This window comes from Pongo abelii, chromosome 5 (assembly GCF_028885655.2).
Source record: "Pongo abelii isolate AG06213 chromosome 5, NHGRI_mPonAbe1-v2.0_pri, whole genome shotgun sequence".
Classification (NCBI taxonomy): domain Eukaryota; kingdom Metazoa; phylum Chordata; class Mammalia; order Primates; family Hominidae; genus Pongo; species Pongo abelii.
The window spans coordinates 36,172,003-36,191,663 of NC_071990.2; the positions used below are offsets into that span (position 1 = coordinate 36,172,003).

The 19,661-nt window shown below is 45.5% G+C and overlaps 1 protein-coding gene across 5 annotated transcripts in view; it reads right to left on the reverse strand.

Annotated features, from left to right (window-relative positions):
- The window catches only part of SRPK1 (SRSF protein kinase 1), an 88,488-nt gene extending 81,713 nt beyond the window's left edge, over positions 1-6,775 (reverse strand). For 2 of the 5 annotated variants that reach the window (XM_054556731.2, XM_054556730.2), the window contains exons 1-2: positions 6,596-6,757; positions 6,007-6,067 (exon numbers count right to left, since the gene is read on the reverse strand). In XM_054556731.2, the coding sequence (XP_054412706.2) occupies positions 6,007-6,067; positions 6,596-6,743 (209 nt within the window). In that variant the 5' untranslated portion in view covers positions 6,744-6,757. 5 annotated transcript variants of the gene reach the window in all.
- Between the last annotated feature and the right edge of the window lie 12,886 nt (positions 6,776-19,661).

Consider the following 19,661-nt stretch of genomic DNA (forward strand, 5'->3'; position numbering starts at 1 on the left):
GGTGGCTTCACAGGAGATATAAGAACACTCCCACTTCCACTGCTTTGCCTAGAGCAGTCCTCTTCCAAGTCTTTGTTCAAATGTCACCTTTTCAGTGTGGCCTCCATCACCCTATTTAAAACTGTAACCTTATCTCCACTTCTCAACCCCCACTTATCTTTCTCTTTTTTCTCCACCTATCACCTAATATACTATTTAATTTACTTATTTATGTCTATTGTTTATTCTGTCACCCCTCCCACTATAATAATATAGTAGCCAAGGGGACAGGAATGTTTTTCTTTCACTGCTGAATCCCGAATATGGAAAACAATGCTTGGGACAGGGTGAGAGTTCAAAAACTATTTGTTTAATGAATAAGAGTTAAACTAGTTAAATCCTTTTTTTTTTTTTTTTTTTTTTTTTTTAAACGGAACCTTGCTTTGTTGCCCAGGCTAGAGTGCAGTGGTACGATCTTGGCTCACTACAACCTCCACCTCCTGGGTTCAAGCGATTCTCCTGCTTCAGCCTCCTGTGTGGCTGGGATTACAGGCACCTGCCACCACACCTGGCTAATTTTTGTATTTTCAGAAGCAGGGTTTCACTATATTGACCAGGCTGGTCTCGAACTCCTGACCTCAAGTGATCCCCCTGCCTCGGCTTCCCAAAGTGCCGGGATTACAGGCTTGAGCCACTGTGCCCGGCCAAACCTGTTAAATCTTGCTGGAGGAAGGCCGGGTATGGCGGCTCACATCTGTAATCCTGGCACTTTGGTAGGCCGAGGCGGGCAGATCACGACGTCAGGAGATCGAGACCATCTCGGCTAACACGGTTAAACCTCATCTCTACTAAAAATACGAAAACAACATTAGCTAGGCGTGGTGGCGGGCGCCTGTAGTCCCGGCTCCTCGGGAGGCTGAGGCAGGAGAATGGCATGAACCTGGGAGAGGGAGCTTGCAGTGAGCCGAGATCACGCCACTGCACTCCAGCCTGGACAATAGAGCAAGACCCCGTCTCAAAAAAAAAAAAAGAAAAATCTTGCTGAAGGAAATTTTGACAAAATGAACTAAAAATATTTTAAATGTATATACCATTCTAAGTATTTATCCTAAGGAAATAATCACTGATGTAAGCAATGATTTGTCCAAAAGATTATTCACTATAGCTGTGAATTAATTGTGAAAAACTGGAAACAGCCCATAGTGGAATATTTAATACATGAAAAATACTCATGATAATGTTAACTAGGGAAAAGTATGCCCAGTGATTCCATTTTTGTCTTTAAGAGTATATACAGGCCAGGCGCGGTGGCTCACGCCTGTAAACCTAGCACTTTGGGAGGCTGAGGTGGGCAGATCATGAGGTCAGGAGATGGAGACCATTCTGGCTAACACGGTGAAATCCCGTCTCTACTAAAAATACAAAAAATTAGCGGGGCGTGGTGGCACACACCTGTAGTCTCAGCTACTCTGGAGGCTGAAGCAGGAGAATCACTTGAACCCAGGAGGCGGAGGTTGCAGTGAGCCGAGATTGCACCACTGAACTCCAGCCTGGGCGACAGAGCAAGACTCGGTCTCAAAATATATATATATATATACACATATGTTTATTAATAAAAATTAAAATAAAATATGGTTGGCTGGGCACAGTGGTATGCGCCTGTAATCTCAGCCACTCAAGAAACTGAGACAGGAGAATCGCTTCAACCCGGAGGCGGAGGTTGTAGTGAGCTGAGATCACACCATTGCACTCCAGTCTGGATGACAAGAGTGAAGACTCTGCCTCAAATAAATAAATAAATTAATTAATTAATTAATTAAATTATGGCATATCAACTTAATGGAATGCTAGATGAGGTTCTCTTTCTGTCCTGATATGGAACTATTTCTAAGACTCAGTGAAAAAGGTAGACCTTAAAAAAAAATAGTAAGGCTGCACTATACGGAATATAGAACCAATTTCCAAGGTGCACTGCTAAGTGTAAAAAGCATCAAATACTATTTCATTTTTTAAATTGTTTCAAATTTACTGGCTCTACTTCCTACTGAATAAAAATGTTAGATATTTAAGTATTTTCTGTTGTAAATTTTTTTTTTAATTTGTGGCCAAATTCAAGTAAATTTTCAATATATCTCCCAAATGACTACAAATCAGTGTTAGAGCTGAATTAATTTTACTACCAAATGTATACTAAATCCATAATTATTTAACTGCAAATAAAGTGAAAATTACTGTCCAAACCAACTTCCTAAGGTAAGTAATAAAATCAGTAAGTATGAAATCCATTCTGGAATTATGTTCCACAGAAACAACTTCAAAAGCAGACATATAAGTCAGGCACAGTGGCTCACACCTGTAATACCAGCACTATGAGAGGCCAAGGCAGGTGGATCACTCGAGGTCAAGTTTGAAACCAGCCTGGCCAACATGGTGAAACCCTGTCTCTACCCCAAAAAATACAAAAATTAGCCAGGCGTGGTGGCAGGTGCTTGTAATCTCAGCTACTTGGGAGGATGAGGCAGGAGAATGGCTTGAGCCCGGGAGGCAGAGGTTGCAGTGAGCTGAGAACGCGCCACTGCACTCCAGCCTGGGTGACAGAGTGAGACCCTGTCTCAAAAAACAAAACAAAACAAAACAAAAACAGACATACACTGTTAAATTATAAAAGCTTATGACAAACAAATAAAGGCTCACAGCTACTGGTATAAACACTGAAAACAAATGTTCAGAGGGAGATGATTGTGCTGTTTCATAGACACAGGACAGTAGGTCATGAAAGGGCACCCAAACCCCCAAGCATCCAGCTCTCTCATTCAGAAGCCTCTTTCAACTCAGCTTCTACCTTACCTGTTGTAAGACACACCAAAAGGACTGTCACTTAGAAACACATGATTGGTAACCAGGGCTTTGGGCATGTCAGACCTAGGTTCAAATCCCAGCTTTGCAATTTTCTAGGGGAGTAATCTGACAAACCTCAATTCTCTTATCTGTAAAGTAAAATGGAGATCATCACCAACTAGTTAATGTTAGTAAATAAAAGCATAGCATATGCAAAAGTAAAATGAAGAATTGTCTAAATAAGAAAATTAAAAATCCCAAAGTCAAATACTCCAGCACAGTGAAAAGAACCCAAAGGAAATCCACTCTAACAAACACTGAGCTGGAAAGGGACCCTGAATTCCAAGTTTTGGTTCTTCTGTCACCAGCTTCAAGACCCTGGGTTTAAGATCTACAGTACCAGGGGACTGAAAATCCCTTCTGCCTGTGACACAACACGACTAAATTACTAAGGATGCTATTTACTGTAACACTTCCAAAACTTTCTAAAATTTTCATTTAAATGCTTTGTTTTTATACCTTTAGGTCCTGATCAGTTTTCATTATGACTGAACTGCCAGTCAGGATATATACATAAGACTGCTTCCTTAACTAATTTGTCTAAGGTCAGATTGCTAAAAAGCAGCAAAATCAGAATTCAAAACCATATCTATCTCCAAAGACCAAACTCTATGGCATGCTTCTTCCTCAAATCTTCTTCCTGACTCACCTCCTGTAACTAGCAGCTTGCCTTTGCAAAGTAAATGGAAGTCATCAGGAGTGCAGTCAGAAGTCATGGAACAGAGTCAAGTTACCTTAGTTGAGGCTTGAACTTCTAACACAATACTCTAACCAACTTAATTAGACATTTCAGCTACTTAAAAGGAGGCTGGGATACAAACGAAAGAAAAGAAAGACAGAAAGAAAGACAAAAAGGAAGAAAGAAAAAGGAAAAAAAAGGGCAGGGTGCAGTGGTTCATGCCTGTAATCCCAGCACTTTGGGAGGCTGAGGCAGGCAGATTACCTGAGTTCAGGAGTTCGAGACCAGCCTGGGCAACATGGTGAAACCCCATCTCTACAAAAAATACAAAAATTAACCAGGCGTAGTGGCACACGCCTGTAGTCCCAGCTACTTGGGGGGCTGAGGCAAGAGAATTGCTTGAACCTGGGAGGTGGAGGTTGCAGTGAGCCGAGATCGCACCACTGCACTGCAGCCTGGGCAACACGCTTTCTTTTTGCCTCAAAAAGAAAAAGAAAAAAAAGGCAAGTAAATTCAAAAACAAACAAACAAAAAAACTTATTAATTGGAAACCAAACCAAAAATAAAACACCTCTGAAATTACAAGTAAATGGGGGCAGTTCATTCACGCATATTTTCAGGAGTCAAAGTTGTTCAAGATGAAATATTCAGTAAAATTACTGCTAGGTTATCTATAATCCATACTTGCAAACAAACAATTAACACAAATAACTCTAAGTTATCCATAGTAGTGAATGGGGTAACAAATATACATCTACCTGGCTTTAGAAATAAAGCATATGGTCTAAACAGATAATCGAAAGTAATAGATATCTGGTGCTTAAAGTATATGATCATCTATATACATTTACCCCTCAAATTATAGCTTGATTTGGGCTAATCTCAAATTAATTTCCAAGTGGTAAGAGAGATCTCAGACAAATAGTCTGAGAGACCAGGATTTCTAAAAAATACAGAGTAATATAATAAAAACTGCAACTTCCTTGTATCAATAGAAAAGAACGTTTTAACACATTCTCATCAATTCCACAAAGAATAACTAAACTAGGCACAGAAAAGTAACATTTCAATTCCTACTGCACACTAGAACCAAGTTAGCACCTTGCTGTTTCTATTAAACAATCTAGGATTAAAAACTGGTTTTGAATAATCCCATATATGGATAATCCAAAGGCAAACAGACACACTAACTCACATTTACAAGCCTTCGTCACCGAGCACTTACAAAATACATTTCATAAGACAGAATAGAAAATGGAGCAAGAGGTGAGGTCACCCACCACTTTAGTTCTATTGAAAGAGATAAGTCATTATGTGCTCTCCCCAAACAGTAGGTAGCCTCCAAAAACAACACACACCCCTACACCCCCCTAATCTGGTATTGTCATTCAGTGGGGTGACCTAGGAAGGCCTTTGGAATGTGTTGTATCAGCTCAGAGGGAATTAGACCGCATACAACGCCACAAAACATCAAATAAATGTAAAAGTATAAAGACAATACATCTAAAATTAAGAACTAGGCATACAATCTCTCTCTGAATACAAAGTGTCTAAGAGCTGATTTCCAAGACCCTTTGCAATTAAACGTTAGTACATGATGAAAGTTCTTAAGGCTTAGCCTCACTTGCTGCTAAGCCTGCTGCCTGTGTTTCTACTAGGCTGTGACCAACTTTTGAACTTGCCACGAGCACTAAACTACTGTTATGCATCCTACTGATAAAACTGGACATGTGGCGCTTAATACGCCAAACCAGAATCATCAATGTTTGTTAAAGAACTCTCCCGTTACTATTGTGATGTCCACTCCGGAAGATTATCTACATCTGGTTGAGGTTTAGACAGAAGAGAAGCAGTTAACAGACACCGACTGTATACACAGCGGTCTGCCGGCACACTGCAAAAAAGCCGATACGCCTTGCAGGCTCAGGAAGTTGACTAACCCAGGGAAAAGCCCCATGCCCTCCTCTATGAAAGGGAGTGTGTGGTTGGTAGAACCCAAAGTAAACACGGAAAAATTCATTCAAGAATTTCCTTAAGGCCTACCGTGCAGACGTCGGAGGCAAGTTAAGACGTTGGGGAGCAGGTAAGAAAGAGAGACCAGAGTTCAGAAACAGACCGATACTGGTCTACCAGCTCCGGATGGGGGGTCCAAGCTAGGGGAGTTTGTGCCTCCTCTGTGGAGTTGGGGAGGAAAGGTACCGGGCGGGCTCTGGTCCTCCTCCGACAGCCCTTTCCAGCAGGCCCGGGGCTGCTAAGACCCAGGCCTGGCGTTCAGCAACAGCAGCTCTCTTCCACATGGTTGCTGGAGAGCGACCCTCCGAGCTGCCCCGAGGCCATGTGGCTGCAGCCACAGGGTGCCCAAACCCGGTGCACGTTCAAGACGTGAAACCAGAGCAGAGAAGGTGCCGGAGGAAAATCCAAAGAATGGGATGTTGGGGTACAAGACTCACTTCCTTTGGGCTTTGTCCTTCTTGGCCTTGGTCCTTTTCTTTCGGGCCTGGAGCGCAAGCACTGCAGGAGAGAGGGATGGATGAAGGGCGAATGTGGAGGAAAGGAGGCGACCAAGGTGAGGGTGGAGACCCAGCAGGGGCGCCAGGCCCGGCTGCGGGGCCTGCCTCGGGGGCGGCTGCGGGACGAGCGCTGAGGCTCCGGCGAGGCGGCCGGCCGTAGGGCTGGCGGCCCACGGGGCGCAGAGCAGCGCCCGGGCGGGATGCGCCGGAGGGGTCTCAGGCCGGGTCAGGGGGCGGGCGGGTGGGGGTCTGCCTCGCCCGCCAAGGGCCGGGCCCTGGAGTGGCCCCAAGGCGCGAGCCGGCCTGGCGGGGAACAAGTGGCGGCTACGGCCGGCGCCGGAGGACGCCCGGGCTGAGGGGCGCGGACGCGCAGCCCAGACGCAGGGGGTGTTGGGCGGCGCCACCTCAGTGGAGGGGCGCCGCACGCCCGGGAACCGAATCGCAGCAGTTAAGCGAAGCTCCCGGCGCTGACCCGGGCCTCGCCCCGGCGGCCGTTGCCCCTCGTGGCGGAGGCCGCTCTACCGCTCACCTTTCCGCTCCATGGTGAGACCGGTAACCGCCAGGCGCCTGCGCACTCGAGTGGCGGCGACTCCGGCTCCCGCCGCGGCCCAAAACCGGGCCGGCTCACACTCCGCCCCCAGTCCCGCCCCACCCCCGCCCCTCGGCGCCGCGCGCATGCGCGTTGGGCGCGGAGCCTACCACCTGCTCCCGAGGAGGGGGCGGCAAGGAGAGGGAGGGGGCGCAGCGGGGAGGAACGCCGGGGGTGAACGTTGAAGGGAGTATTAGAGATCCAAGCTTGGAAACCTGGCAAGGTTAGTTTTGTTCTATTTGCTTAGAAAAGGCGCAGAGAGCGGCAGGGCTCCCTGCATGCTGCTGAGTCAGAGCTTCGGAGGCAACTGGGATCTGCCTCAGTTTCCTGGCCTGTAAAATGGATTAATCAGACATGTCCCAGTTTCTCCTTCCCTGAGCTATTGTGAGCCCAGTTGAGATACTATTTAAAGAAAATGGAAAAAAATTACATGTGAGAAAGAAAAGGGAGTGGGAGCAACACAAAAAGACTGGAAGGAAAGAACCTGTGACCCTATTATCACTTGAAAAGTAAAAACTTCAAAAGTGAATTTTCTCTTGAAATTTCAAGTTTAAATGAAAGCTGTAAAAGAAAGACGGGGAAATAAGAATAAAAACGTTTAATGTTTTCTTATTCTGCCACCTTCAATACATGATAAAGTTGTCTTGTTTATAAGTTTTTGTTTTTTTTATTACTTTTTAAGTGCATTATCTCATTTGATGTTTATGGCAACTTAAAGGCAAAATAGTTATTACTTCCATTACACAAAGACACTAAACTTAAGAGGGCCTGCCTATGTGTTCAGAATCTTGGTGTATGACCCAGTTATTTAATCATCAAGCCCTTATTGTATAGCAGGCTCAGCAAAGTTTTTCTTTGGGCCGTATAGTAAATATTTAGGCTTTGTGGACCATAAGATCTCTTTCTCAGCTACTCAACTTGCCATTAGAGCTCAAAAGCAGTCATAGAAAATATGGGCTGTTCCTATAAAGATTTATGTATGGACACTGAAATTTGAATTTCATATAATTTTCACATGTCATAAAATGTTCTTCTATTGATTTAAACATGGTCTTTGTTAGGTTTTGAAGGGAAGGTGAGGGTTAAAGAAAGACAGAGAGAGCAGTCTTGCTCTGCTGCTTAGGCCGGAGTACAGTGGCATGATCTCGGCTCACTGCAGCCTGGACATCCAGGGCTCAAGCGATCCTCCCACCTCAGCCTCTCAAGGTGCTGGAATTACAGGTGTAAGCCACTGAGCCAGGCCCTTTTGATCTTTTTTCAACCGTTTCAACGGTTATTCTTATTTCAGATCTTAGTTTACCAACCCATATTGTAAAGTACTGCAGCTGGACAGAGTGGAAGCTCTGAAGACCTTTGCTCTAAACAGGTAATTGAGAAGGGAAGATGAGAGGGCAATAGTACAGCACGAGTCAAGCATGGGGGCTTTGGCAGGACTTATTGAGCAAAGTAAGTAATTAAGCCCATCCAGGGGAGGCAGTTTTTGAGCTGGGTCTTAGGAAATACGTAAGATTTCTATAGGTGGAAAAGGAGATGTCAGGCATTCCTGAATGAGAAAACATTGAGCAAAAAGGCACAGACATGGACACCTGTAGGTGGGGGCTAGGATTGGGGCTGGTAACAACCGAAGGGATGAAATGGAAGGTGAGGCTGGAAAGGCAGGTTAGCCAAATTTGAAATTTAGATAATTGATATATGTTGCATGGAACCTGAATGATAGCATGTCTGGGTATATTGCAAAAGAAGACAGTACCTGTTGGCCAAGGAAGGATGCAGCCCAGTCTATTCCCTGTTGTAAAGTTGAAAACAAAAGGAAGGTTAGGACAGACAGGGAAGCCCTAGACTCTGAGGATTGTGTGAGTTCAGGATAACCACATGTGGTTTAGAAAAGACAGGGAGAGAGCTGATGGCTAGGAAAAATCCCAGAATTGGGAAAGTACTGCCCACCCCAAAGTAAACTGTTTGAGTGTAGAGACTCTGCTTAGGTTTTCCTTGATGTAAACTCAGTGCCTACACAGTGTTAGGCACTTAGTAGGTGCTCATATATTTGTCTAATAAAAGAATAAACGTGCCGGGCACAGTGGCTTACGCCTGTAATCCCAGCACTTTGGGAGGCCGAGGCGGGCAGATCACAAGGTCAAGAGATCGAGACCATCCTGGCCAACATGGTGAAACCTCATCTCTACTAAAAATACAAAAGTAGCTGGGCATGGTGGCACATGCCTGTAATCCCAGCTACTTGGGAGGCTGAGGCAGGAGAATCACTTGAACCCGGGAGGCGGAGGTTGCAGTGAGCCGAGATTGCACCACTGCACTCCAGCCTGGGCAACAAGAGCGAAACTCCGTCTCAAAAGAAAAAAAAAAGAATAAATGATCTGCAGTTTATGAGAAATGTCAGGATGAAAGAGAGAGAAAACACTGAGAGGGACAATACTAGAGCTGTATTAAATCTGAATTGGTTATTGCAGACCCATCAAAAAGGCAATATGTTCAGCTTGGCATGATACAGTCATACCTATCCTGACTGAGTGGCTATTGCTTCTCTAAGAGCTTACTAACCATCTGTTTAATAACTCATTTTCAGAATTTTTCCAGAGTCAATATGAAGTTCACTGGACTGAGTTCCCAGAATTGACCATTTCTCTTTTTTTTCCATCTGTTTTTCTCTATTCTTCCATCATGCTTTGACTCTCCACTTTTTCTAAGACCTCTATAACTGTTCATATAAGTAAGTTTGTTCATTTCCCCTATTCTACAACCATCCCCTTTTTGTGCATTTTGCTTTAAATGTAACTTTAAAATTAGTTTCTTCTCCCAAGTTTGCAGAGCTTGGCCTATTCTGGACTTTTAACCTTACAGAATTTTTTTTTTTCTTTGACAGGGTCTCACTCTGTCACCCAGGCAGGAGTGCAGTGGCGAAATCTTGCCTCACTGCAACCCGGGCTCAAGCAATTTTTTCACCTCAGCCTCCCCAGTAGCTGGAACTACTACAGGCACATGCCACCATATCCACTTGATTTTTGTGTTTTTTGTAGAGATGGGATTTTGCCACGTTGCTCAGGCTGGTTTGGAACTCCTGGGCTCAAACAATCTGCCCGCCTTAGGCTCCCCAGAAACTATTCTTAAAAGTGGTAGCAAAAAAAAAAAAAGTGTAGACCAGGCACAGTGGCTCATGCCTATAATCCCAACACTTAGGGAGGCAGAGGCAGGAGGATATCTTGAACTCAAGAGTTAGAGACCTGCCTGGGCAATACAGCAAGACCCTTTTCTGCACAAAAAGAAAAAAAAAAAGACACAAAAAAAGTGGTAGCTATTCATTCTTACATGCATACCCCTTCTCCATCAGCTGTTTTTTTCCTGCAAGTCCCTTTAAAAGTAGAGGTATTCGGAAACCATAACCCATCATATTTTTGGCTGCTCATGGTAGTCTCAGAATTTAATTTCTGAAAAGATCCTATCCCTTTTGAGCTAACTTACTTGTTAAGACTGCCCTGGAATCTTCTCTAATACTTCTTTGACATTTTTGAAATCTGAACATCTAAAGTTGAGTTCACATGTTTCCTCATACCCAACATTGTCTGCCTTGATTATCACAAATTATTATGCTTTGTCTAAAGTTTTGATCTGACTTAAATCCAAAGCAACACATCCCTTTATGGCGTCCCCTACGTCCTGCGAGATGAAATGGACAACAGGAGAAAGTGAAAATACATGAGATGATTTATTTTGAATGAGTTAAGATTTCCAATAGCTGTCTGCATAATTGGAAAACCCCAACAAAACTTTCTCTTACCTTTTGGATACATGGTTTTGTGAATTATATTGGGAAAATCTATATATTATAGGCCTGGGTATCAGGAAACACATGGCACATTTAAAGGCTAACTGAAAAGAATTTAATGAAGGAATAAAGGTGTTAAGGAAAACAAACAAGGGATAGTCAGACATCCAGGGACTAGCAACAGCTGGAGTTTTTACCATCTCTAGGCCTGAAGGGAGAAGAGGATGGAGGTGTTATCAGAACCCAGGGAGAGGTTTATTATTAACAGTTTCCCAGGGGCCGGACATGGTGGCCCATGCCTGTAATCCCAGCACTTTGGGTGGCCAAGGTGGGTGGATCACCTGAGGTCAGGAGTTCAAGACCAGCCTTCCAACATGATGAAACCCTGTCTCTACTAAAAATACAAAAAAAAATTAGCTGGGCATGGTGGCGGGCGCTTGTAATCCCAGCTACTTGGGAGACTGAGGCAGGAGAATCGCTTGAACGTGGGAGGCAGAGGTTGCAGTAAGCCAAGATTGCGCCACTGCACTCTAGCCTGGGCAACAAAAGCAAAACTCCATCTCAAAAAAAAAAAAAAAAAAAAAGTTTTCCAGGGCTGCCATAACAAAGTACCACAAACTGGGTAGCTTAAACAGTAGAAAATTCTTGTCTCACAGGCTTAGAAGTCTGAAATCAAGGTGTTGGCAGGGTTGGTTCCTTCTGAGGGCTGTGAGAGAGAATGTGTTTCAGGCCCTTCTCCTTGCCTTCTAGATAACCATCATCTCCCTCACCACATGCTCTTCCCTGTGCATCTGTCTCTCATCGTGTTGGGATTTCCCCTTTTTATACGGACACCAGTCATACTGCATTGGGCTTCATCCTAAAAACCTCATTTTAACTTGATTACCTCTGGAAAGACCCTGTCTCCAAGTAAGGACACATTCTGAGGTACTGGAGATTAGGACTCCAACATATCTTTTGTCGGGTGGGGGGCAAAATTCAACCCATAACAGAGCTGTAGTAAGAGAGGCCCGCCTGGCAGCAGCTGTGCCCTTTAATGAGCCCTGCAGGGAGAGGGCAGGGAAATAAAGACCCACATCTTCTCAAACGAGTGCCTCACCATTGACAGAACCCAGCTGGAAGTTAAATGGCAAGGAAGCCTGGGTGATGCAGTCCATACATGCCAGCCTCCCAGGGCATAAAGCAGGGTGGAGAAAGGTGGAGAGTGGATCTGGAGGGCCAAACAGAGAATATCCAGCATGGCCTGTCTGGGCAGTCAGACACCCAAAGCAGCTGGCATTTTCCAAGCAGGTAAATCTGCCTCTCGGGCACCCTGATCCCTGGAGAACCAATGCCACCCGGAGATGACCCCATTTCTGGCTTCATTCTATAAAACCTTAAGTTTCACAAAGAAATTGTGCTGGGGTGGGGGCGTAGGTGGAGAAGATGAAAGAATAAAGGCCTTGGCTTGGTGGGGTGGGAATAAAGGCAGTAGCTAGGAGGGGAAGGGGATCCTCTAAGAATGAGGAGGTTAGAGATTGGTGATTCCTGAGCAGGTAGGGCCCTTACTCTGCTCCCTGGAAGTGTTCTGGGTGGGAGCAAGGTGTTGCAAACTGACCTTAGCTGATCATGCCCAACTCTTAGCTTTTTTTGGTTGGGAGTGATGCCTGCCAGAGAAGCTTGACATGGTGAGGGTTTGCCTCCCTGACAGGCCTACTCCCAGGACATAAAGAAAAGTTTCAGACTAAAATCTGCCACATATAGGTTTGCTGCACACTCATTAGCAGGCAGGCACAAAACAGGTCCTATAACCTGTCCCTTTGAGGTCCTAGCTCTCTGTCCTTTTAGGTGCTCTGGCCACAGCATGAATGAAAGGTTTACTCATGGCAGGGACAACAATATCCCAGAGTCAGGACTCTCACCCTCACAGTTGGGATCAGGCAACTAGAGATGGAGTCTCCCTTATGTTTGTTATGCTGTTCCAAACCCGATTCACATCACAGGTGTTATCAGAAATGGGTTTTCACTGGTGAAAAGAGTTGCTTGTTAATTTGTGTAATGGATTTTAGAAAAGGGCTGTCATTGTCAAAGTTTATGGCAGTCAATGACTCTGAATTACTTTGTTGCAGTCACTTTCTGAGTAGAATATTTACTAACCACTCTTGGAATGGAAATTGCTGATTAAAACACAAGCTGCACCTAGGTATGTAAATAACTGGTGCCTACAAATGTCATCCTGTCTTTCCCAAAAGATTTAATATGCCCAAGTATTTTTTTTTTTTTTTTTTTTTTTGAGACGGAGTCTTGCTCTGTCACCTAGGCTGGAGTACAGTGGCACAATCTCAGCTCACTGCAAGCTCCGCCTCCCAGGTTCATGCCATTCTCCTGCCTCAGCCTCCCGAGTAGCTGGAACTACAGGTGCCCATCACCACGCCCGGCTAATTTTTTGTATTTTTAGTAAAGACGGGGTTTCACTGTGTTAGCCAGGATCTCCTGACCTCGTGATCCACCCGCCTTGGCCTCCCAAAGTGCTGGGATTACAGGCGTGAGCCACCGTGCCCGGCCCCCAAGTTTTTTTTTTAAGAAGTAGATTTATTTCTTTAAAATGCCAATTTAAAAAAAAGCAATCTGGGAGTCCAAGACGAGGGGAATGTAAGAAAGTCTTACCGCACATCCCCTCTATGTGAGTTGCCAAAATGGAAACATGCTGGATCCTATCTAAGGTTCTAGAAGTCCCAGAAGAGCTTTCTTAAATATCCTTACCTAGAATATGCTTTCCTTGCCTTGATTCCAAGGATGGATGCCAAAGTATTTTAAGGTAAATTATAAATATAAGATTGGGGGCCCCTAGGAGGCTCCCAAGCCAGACAAAGATGCTCTGCTATACTTAGCATGTTCCAGGGGTCATGCAGACTTAGACAATAAAAATAATGAACTTAAGATCAAAAGTCTGACTAGGCACAGTGGCTCATGCCTGTAATCCCAGCACTTTGGAAGGCCAAGGCGGGCAGATCACCTGAGGTCAGGAGTTTGAGACCAGCCTGTCCAACATGGCAAAACCCTCTCTCTACTAAAAATACAAAAATTAGCCGGGCATGGTGCTCATGTCTGTAATCCCAGCTACTTGGGAGGCTAAGGCAGGAGAACTGCTTGAACCTGGGAGACAGAGGTTTCAGGGAGCGGATATCACACCACTGAACTCCAGCCTGGGTGACAGAGCGAGAATCCATCAAGATCAAAAGGCTTTACTGTTTCCTGAGCAGTGTGTAAACCTCCCAGACTCTTATGTGACCCTTGAGAGACAAGCTCTATAAGGACTGTGATTTAACTTCTCCATCATGGCAGGCTCAGGGTCACACTGAAGTCAATTTAGGAAATACATAGAAATGGACAACATGGCTTACACATTTGAGATCTGATTTCTACTGGCTATGCAATGTTAAATCCATTTTTTTGTTTCCTTCTTTCAAATACTTTCCACCATACTTACCCTCATGACAGACATTTACACTTCAGCCCTTAGGCTGTGAGAAGCAAAGAAGGAAAAAAATAGGCCTTGCTCTGTAGGATTTAATAGCTAACTCTTATATAACAATTACTGGCTGGGTGCGATAGCTCATGCTTGTAATCCCAACACTTTGGGAGGCCGAGGTGAGCAGATCATGAGGTCAGGAGTTGGAGACCAGCCTGACTAACATGGTAAAACCCCGCCTCTACTAAAAAAGCAAAAATTAGCCAGGCATGGTGGCGCCCACCTGTAATCCCAGCTATACAGGAGGCTGAGGCAGGAGAATCGCTAGAACCCGGGAGGCGGAAGTTGCAGTGAGCTGAGGTCGTGCCACTGCACTCGAGCCTGCGTGACAGAGCAAGACTCCGTCTCAAACAAACAACAACAAAAAAATTACTGCTTACTAGTCACTGTTGTCCCACAACCCTGAAACCCTACAAGATAGGTACTATTCTTTTAATCTCTGACAGGAAAAAACTGAGGCACAACCAAGATCATGCAAGGTAATAAGAGGCAAGGTTTTGAATCTGGGAAATCAGACTCTGGAATTCATACTCTCAGCCACACACTATATTACCTACCCAGTGTAGTGGGGGGTAGATAGATAAGTAAGTAATTAAATACAATGTACAATGGTAGATGCAGAAGCTACCCTGGAAGCACAAGAAAAGAGGCCCAGTCAGCTCAGGATTTGTAGAGAGGCAAGGAAAGAGGCATCTCTTGGTTGAGTGACACCTGGACAGAGTTGGAAAGCATGAGTAGGTATCAGCTGCACACAAAAGGGAGGAAAGAAAACTCCAGTCAGAGGAAACAGCATGGTATCACAGAGGTATAAAATGTAAGGGGGCCAGGCACAGTGGCTCACACCTGTAATCCCAGCACTTTGGGAGGCTGAGGCAGGAGGATTGCTTGAGGTCAGGAGTTCAGGACCAGCCTGTGCAACAAACTGAGACCTTGTCTCTACAAAAAAAAAAAAAAAAAAAAAAAAAATTTAAATAGCTATGCATACTGGCAGGCACCTGGGGGCCCAGCTACTTGGGAGGCTGAGGCAGGAGGATTGCTTGAGCCCAGGAGGTTGTTGCAGTGAGCCGTAATTGTGCCACTGTACTTCAGCTTGGGCGATAGAGTGAGACCCTCTCTCAAAAAAAACAAAACATATATACACACACACACACACACACACACACACACACACACACACACACACACACACAATGCAAGCGGGGAGTGGTGAGACATAGCTTGCCCACAAATATTTATGGGCCCACTTCTTTTTTAGGCAGGCACTGTGTTTGGTGCGGGGATAACAAATAGCAGGGATAGCACATCTAAGGAACTTGAACTTTCAAGCATTATGCTCCCTTACCCACTAAAATAATCTTAAAAACTAGCCCTAGGCAAAACACTCAACAAACTAGGAATGGAAAGGAATTTTCTCAACCTGATCAAGGTCATCTATGAAACACCCACAGCTAACATCATATTTAATGATGAAAGGCTGAATGCCCTCCCCCTAAGATCAGGAACCAGAGGAGGATGTCCACTCTTGCCACTCCTGTTCAGTGCTGTGCTGGAGGTTCTAGCCAGAAACAATAGGCAAGAAAATTAAATAAAAGGCATACAGATTGGAAAGGAATTTGAAATTTTAAAATAAAGCTGTTATATCACAGTTTTGAATGCCATCCAATGGAATTTAAATATATATAGCAATTTGTTATGTACCATCATCCATTTATATAGAGAGATATATAAAGCAAAAGCACTCTTGGAACTATAAGAAATTCTACATTACTCCTTTTTCTCCTTGAACTTGTCTTTCTATTCCATTTTGTTCTCACAGAAGTTTATCCTCTGGTAATTTTATGCTTGAAAGTCTTTTATCGATCATCCTTTCATACTTCTCTGCCACACAAATGTGCATTTATGTGGAAATTTAATTTGTAAAAACATTTCCTCAGACCATAATCCTTTGAAAAGTTCCTTACCTATTATTACAAGAATTATTATTGCATGATTAATCAAAGTAACATATAGCATCATTTTTCAATAAATGAAATTTTATTGCAAATGCATTTCAGTGTGATGGTATGTGATTTTTCTCAGAGTCCTGCATCATTCTATTCCTTTTTTTTTTATTAAGAAAACTTACATAAAACAAGTAGATGGGAATGAAAAGGGGTTTGCTATAGCAATAGCATTCAGTTATTTTGGAACTGTTTCCAAATAATGTGCCAAAAATCACACAACAATTATAGTCCAAACTCATTTTAATGACCTATCAGCTGACAATTCCAAGAGGTCCTTATTCAATTTTGTTGAAAACAAATAATTGGAAGCTACCTAACTTACAAAAAGATGTGTTACTTGGTCATTAAAGTTCCTTACTTTTTTAATCCAGACACCAGTATTTCAGTATATTCCTTCGAGTGGACTTATACACCCACTGGCAATGCACCTGAGATTTATACACCCACTGGCAATGCACCTGAGATTCACTGGGGGAGGGAGAGAGGCGTTTGTTTTTGTTTGTTTGTTTGCTTGCTACTTTTGTCTGCTCCACCACTCCTTGGAATGATAGCTCCATAAAGGCTGAGATGTTTGATTTTTGTTCACTGCTGTATCTCCAGGACATAGAAAGCTGTTGGATACCCTACCTACTTGATGCTTGATGAATGTATGTGGAATGTTATGAAAGAATGTAAAAACTACCTGTTTCTGGATGTATGCTTTTGAGAGGTGACAGCGTGCTGGCAGTCCTCACAGCCCTCACTCGCTCTCGGCGCCTCCTCTGCCTGGGTTCCCACTTTGGCGGCACTTGAGGAGCCCTTCAGCCCACCGCTGCACTGCGGGAGCCCCTTTCTGGGCTGGCCAAGGCCGGAGCCGGCTCCCTCAGCTTGCAGGGAGGTGTGGAGGGAGAGGCGCGAGTGGGAACCGGGGCTGCGCCCGGCGCTTGCGGGCCAGCTGGAGTTCCGGGTGGGCGTGGGCTTGGCGGGCCCCGCACTTGGAGCAGCCAGCGGGCCCTGCCGGCCTCGGACAATTAGGGGCTTAGCACCCAGGCCAGCGGCTGCGGAGGGTGTACTGGGTCCCCCAGCAGTGCCAGCCCGCCGGTGCTGCGCTCGATTTCTCACCAGGCCTTAGCTGTCTTCCCACGGGGCAGGGCTCGGGACCTGCAGCCCGCCATGCCTGAGCCTCCCACCCCCTCCATGGGCTCCTGTGCGGCCCGAGCCTCCCTGATGAGCGCCGCCTCCTGCTCCACGGCGCCCAGTCCCATCGACCACCCAAGGGCTGAGGAGTGCGGGCGCACGGCGCCGGACTGGCAGGCAGCTCCACCTGCAGCCCCGGTGCGGGATCCACTGGGTGAAGCCAGCTGGGCTCCTGAGTCTGGTGGGAACGTGGAAAATCTTTATGTCTAGCTCAGGGATTGTAAATACACCAATCGGGGCACTCTGTATCTAGCTCAAGGTTTGTAAACACACCAATCAGCGCCCTGTGTCTAGCTCAGGGTTTGTAAATGCACCAATGGACACTCTGTATCTAGCTACTCTGGTGGGGCTTTGGAGAACCTTTATGTCTAGCTCAGGGATTGTAAAAACACCAATCGGCACTCTGTATCTAGCTCAAGGTTTGTAAACACACCAATCAGCACCCTGTGTCTAGCTCAAGATTTGTGAATGCACCAATCCACACTCTGTATCTAGCTACTCTGGTGGGGCCTTGGAGAACCTTTGTGTCCACACTCTGCATCTAGCTAATCTACGTGGGGACATGGAGAACCTTTGTGTCTAGCTCAGGGATTGTAAACGCACCAATCAGCACCCTGTCAAAACAGACCACTCCCAATCAGCAGGATGTGGGTGGAGCCAGATAAGAGAATAAAAGCAGGCTGCCGGAGCCAACAGTGGCAACCCGCTCGGGTGCCCCTCCACACTGTGGAAGTGTTGTTCTTTTGCTCTTTGCAATAAATCTTGCTACTGCTCACTCTTTGGGTCCACACTGTTTTTATGAGCTATAACATTCACCGCGAAAGTCTGCAGCTTCACACCTGAAGCCAGCGAGACCACGAGCCCACTGGGAGGAACGAACAACTCCAGACGCCCCGCCTTAAGAGCTGTAACACTCACCGCGAAGGTCTACAGCTTCACTCCTGAGCCAGCGAGACCACGAACCCACCAGAAGGAAGAAACTCCGAACACATCCGAACATCAGAAGGAACAAACTCCAGACGCGCCACCTTAAGAGCTGTAACAGTCACCGCGAGGGTCCGTGGCTTCATTCTTGAAGTCAGTGAGACCAAGAACCCACCAATTCCGGACACACTTTGAGTGGACAAGGAGAAGAGGCAAAGAGACAGAGGCACCCAGTGCTGCACTGATTTGGGTTTCTCCGTCCAAAGGCACCAAAAGGTCACCTTTCTCCAAATTGAAGTTGCAGCATGGAGCAGAGAAAAGGCCTAATCGTTGGAATCCAACCTGGGATTGAAGTCTGACAGTGACATTGAATAGCTGTAATTTTGGGGCAAACTCCTGGTCTTAGATTCTTCCCGTGTAAAAAGAATAATTGGCCCTCCTTCCAGGAGAGGCAGAGGAGGAAGTGACCATTAAATATGATAATGCCCGTCAGGTATCTGCACCATTTCATGCACTCATTAGTGTGAGTTGTCCTTCCAGCTCTGCCTCTTTCCTCCTTAGTGGCACCACCCTTGCCTCTAACCAGCCCAGAAATTTATACTACTGGGTTCATCCTGAACCCTTGCTGCTGTAGATGCTAAGCAGCAGACAAAATGTTAGACTTAGGGGCTTTGGTGGAATCTAGGGCAGAGGGAAAATGTGCCCTCATCTCCTCATTTAGAAAATGGGGGTAATAGGCTGGGTGTGGTGGCTCATGACTGTAATCCAAGCACTTTGGGAGGTGGAGGCAGGTGGATCATCTGAGGTCAAGAGTTCGAGACCAGCCCGGCCAACATGGTGAAACCCCGTCTCTACTAAAAATACAAAAATTAGGCCCAGTGCTGTGGCTCACTCCTGTAATCCCAGAACTTTGGGAGGTTGAGGTGGGTGGATCACCTGAGGTCAGGAGTTCGAGACCAACCTGGCCAACATAATGAAACCCCGTCTCCACTAAAAATACAAAAATTAGCTGGGCATGGTGGCACACACCTATAATCCCAGCTACTCGGGAGGCTAAGGCAGAAGAATTGCTTGAACCGGGAGGTAGAGCTTGCAGTGAGCCGAGATCGCACCATTGTGCTCCTTCCTGCCTGGGTGACAGAGCAAGACTCCCTCTCAAAAAAAAAAAAAAAAAAAAAATGGGATAGTAACAGCCCTACCTCAGGATTTTTGTGCAGGTTAATGTGTTGACTTTCATGAAGTGCTTTGAACAGAGCTTAACACACAGCCAAGTGTTGATAAATGGGTGTTATTCTATTTTGGCCTGCTTGTAGGCCGCTGATAAAAACACATGTGTTATCTGGAAGAGAAGGGGCAGCCCAGCATAATTGTGGAGTGAGAGAGTAGGAATTTTCTCAGATGCTCTGTCTCCTATGCATCCTTTATAACATGCGTTGAGATCTCACAGAGTCAGATACTACAGGTGGAATGAAAACCAGTGGTCAGGTTTCAGGGGATGTAGCAGGTTAAGGGCACCATGGGTATCTGTGACCAGAAGAGCCACATGCTTCCCTCAAGCCCCCTATCCACAGGACTTCCCCAATACCCCCAGCAGAGGGTGAGGTAAAGTCCTGT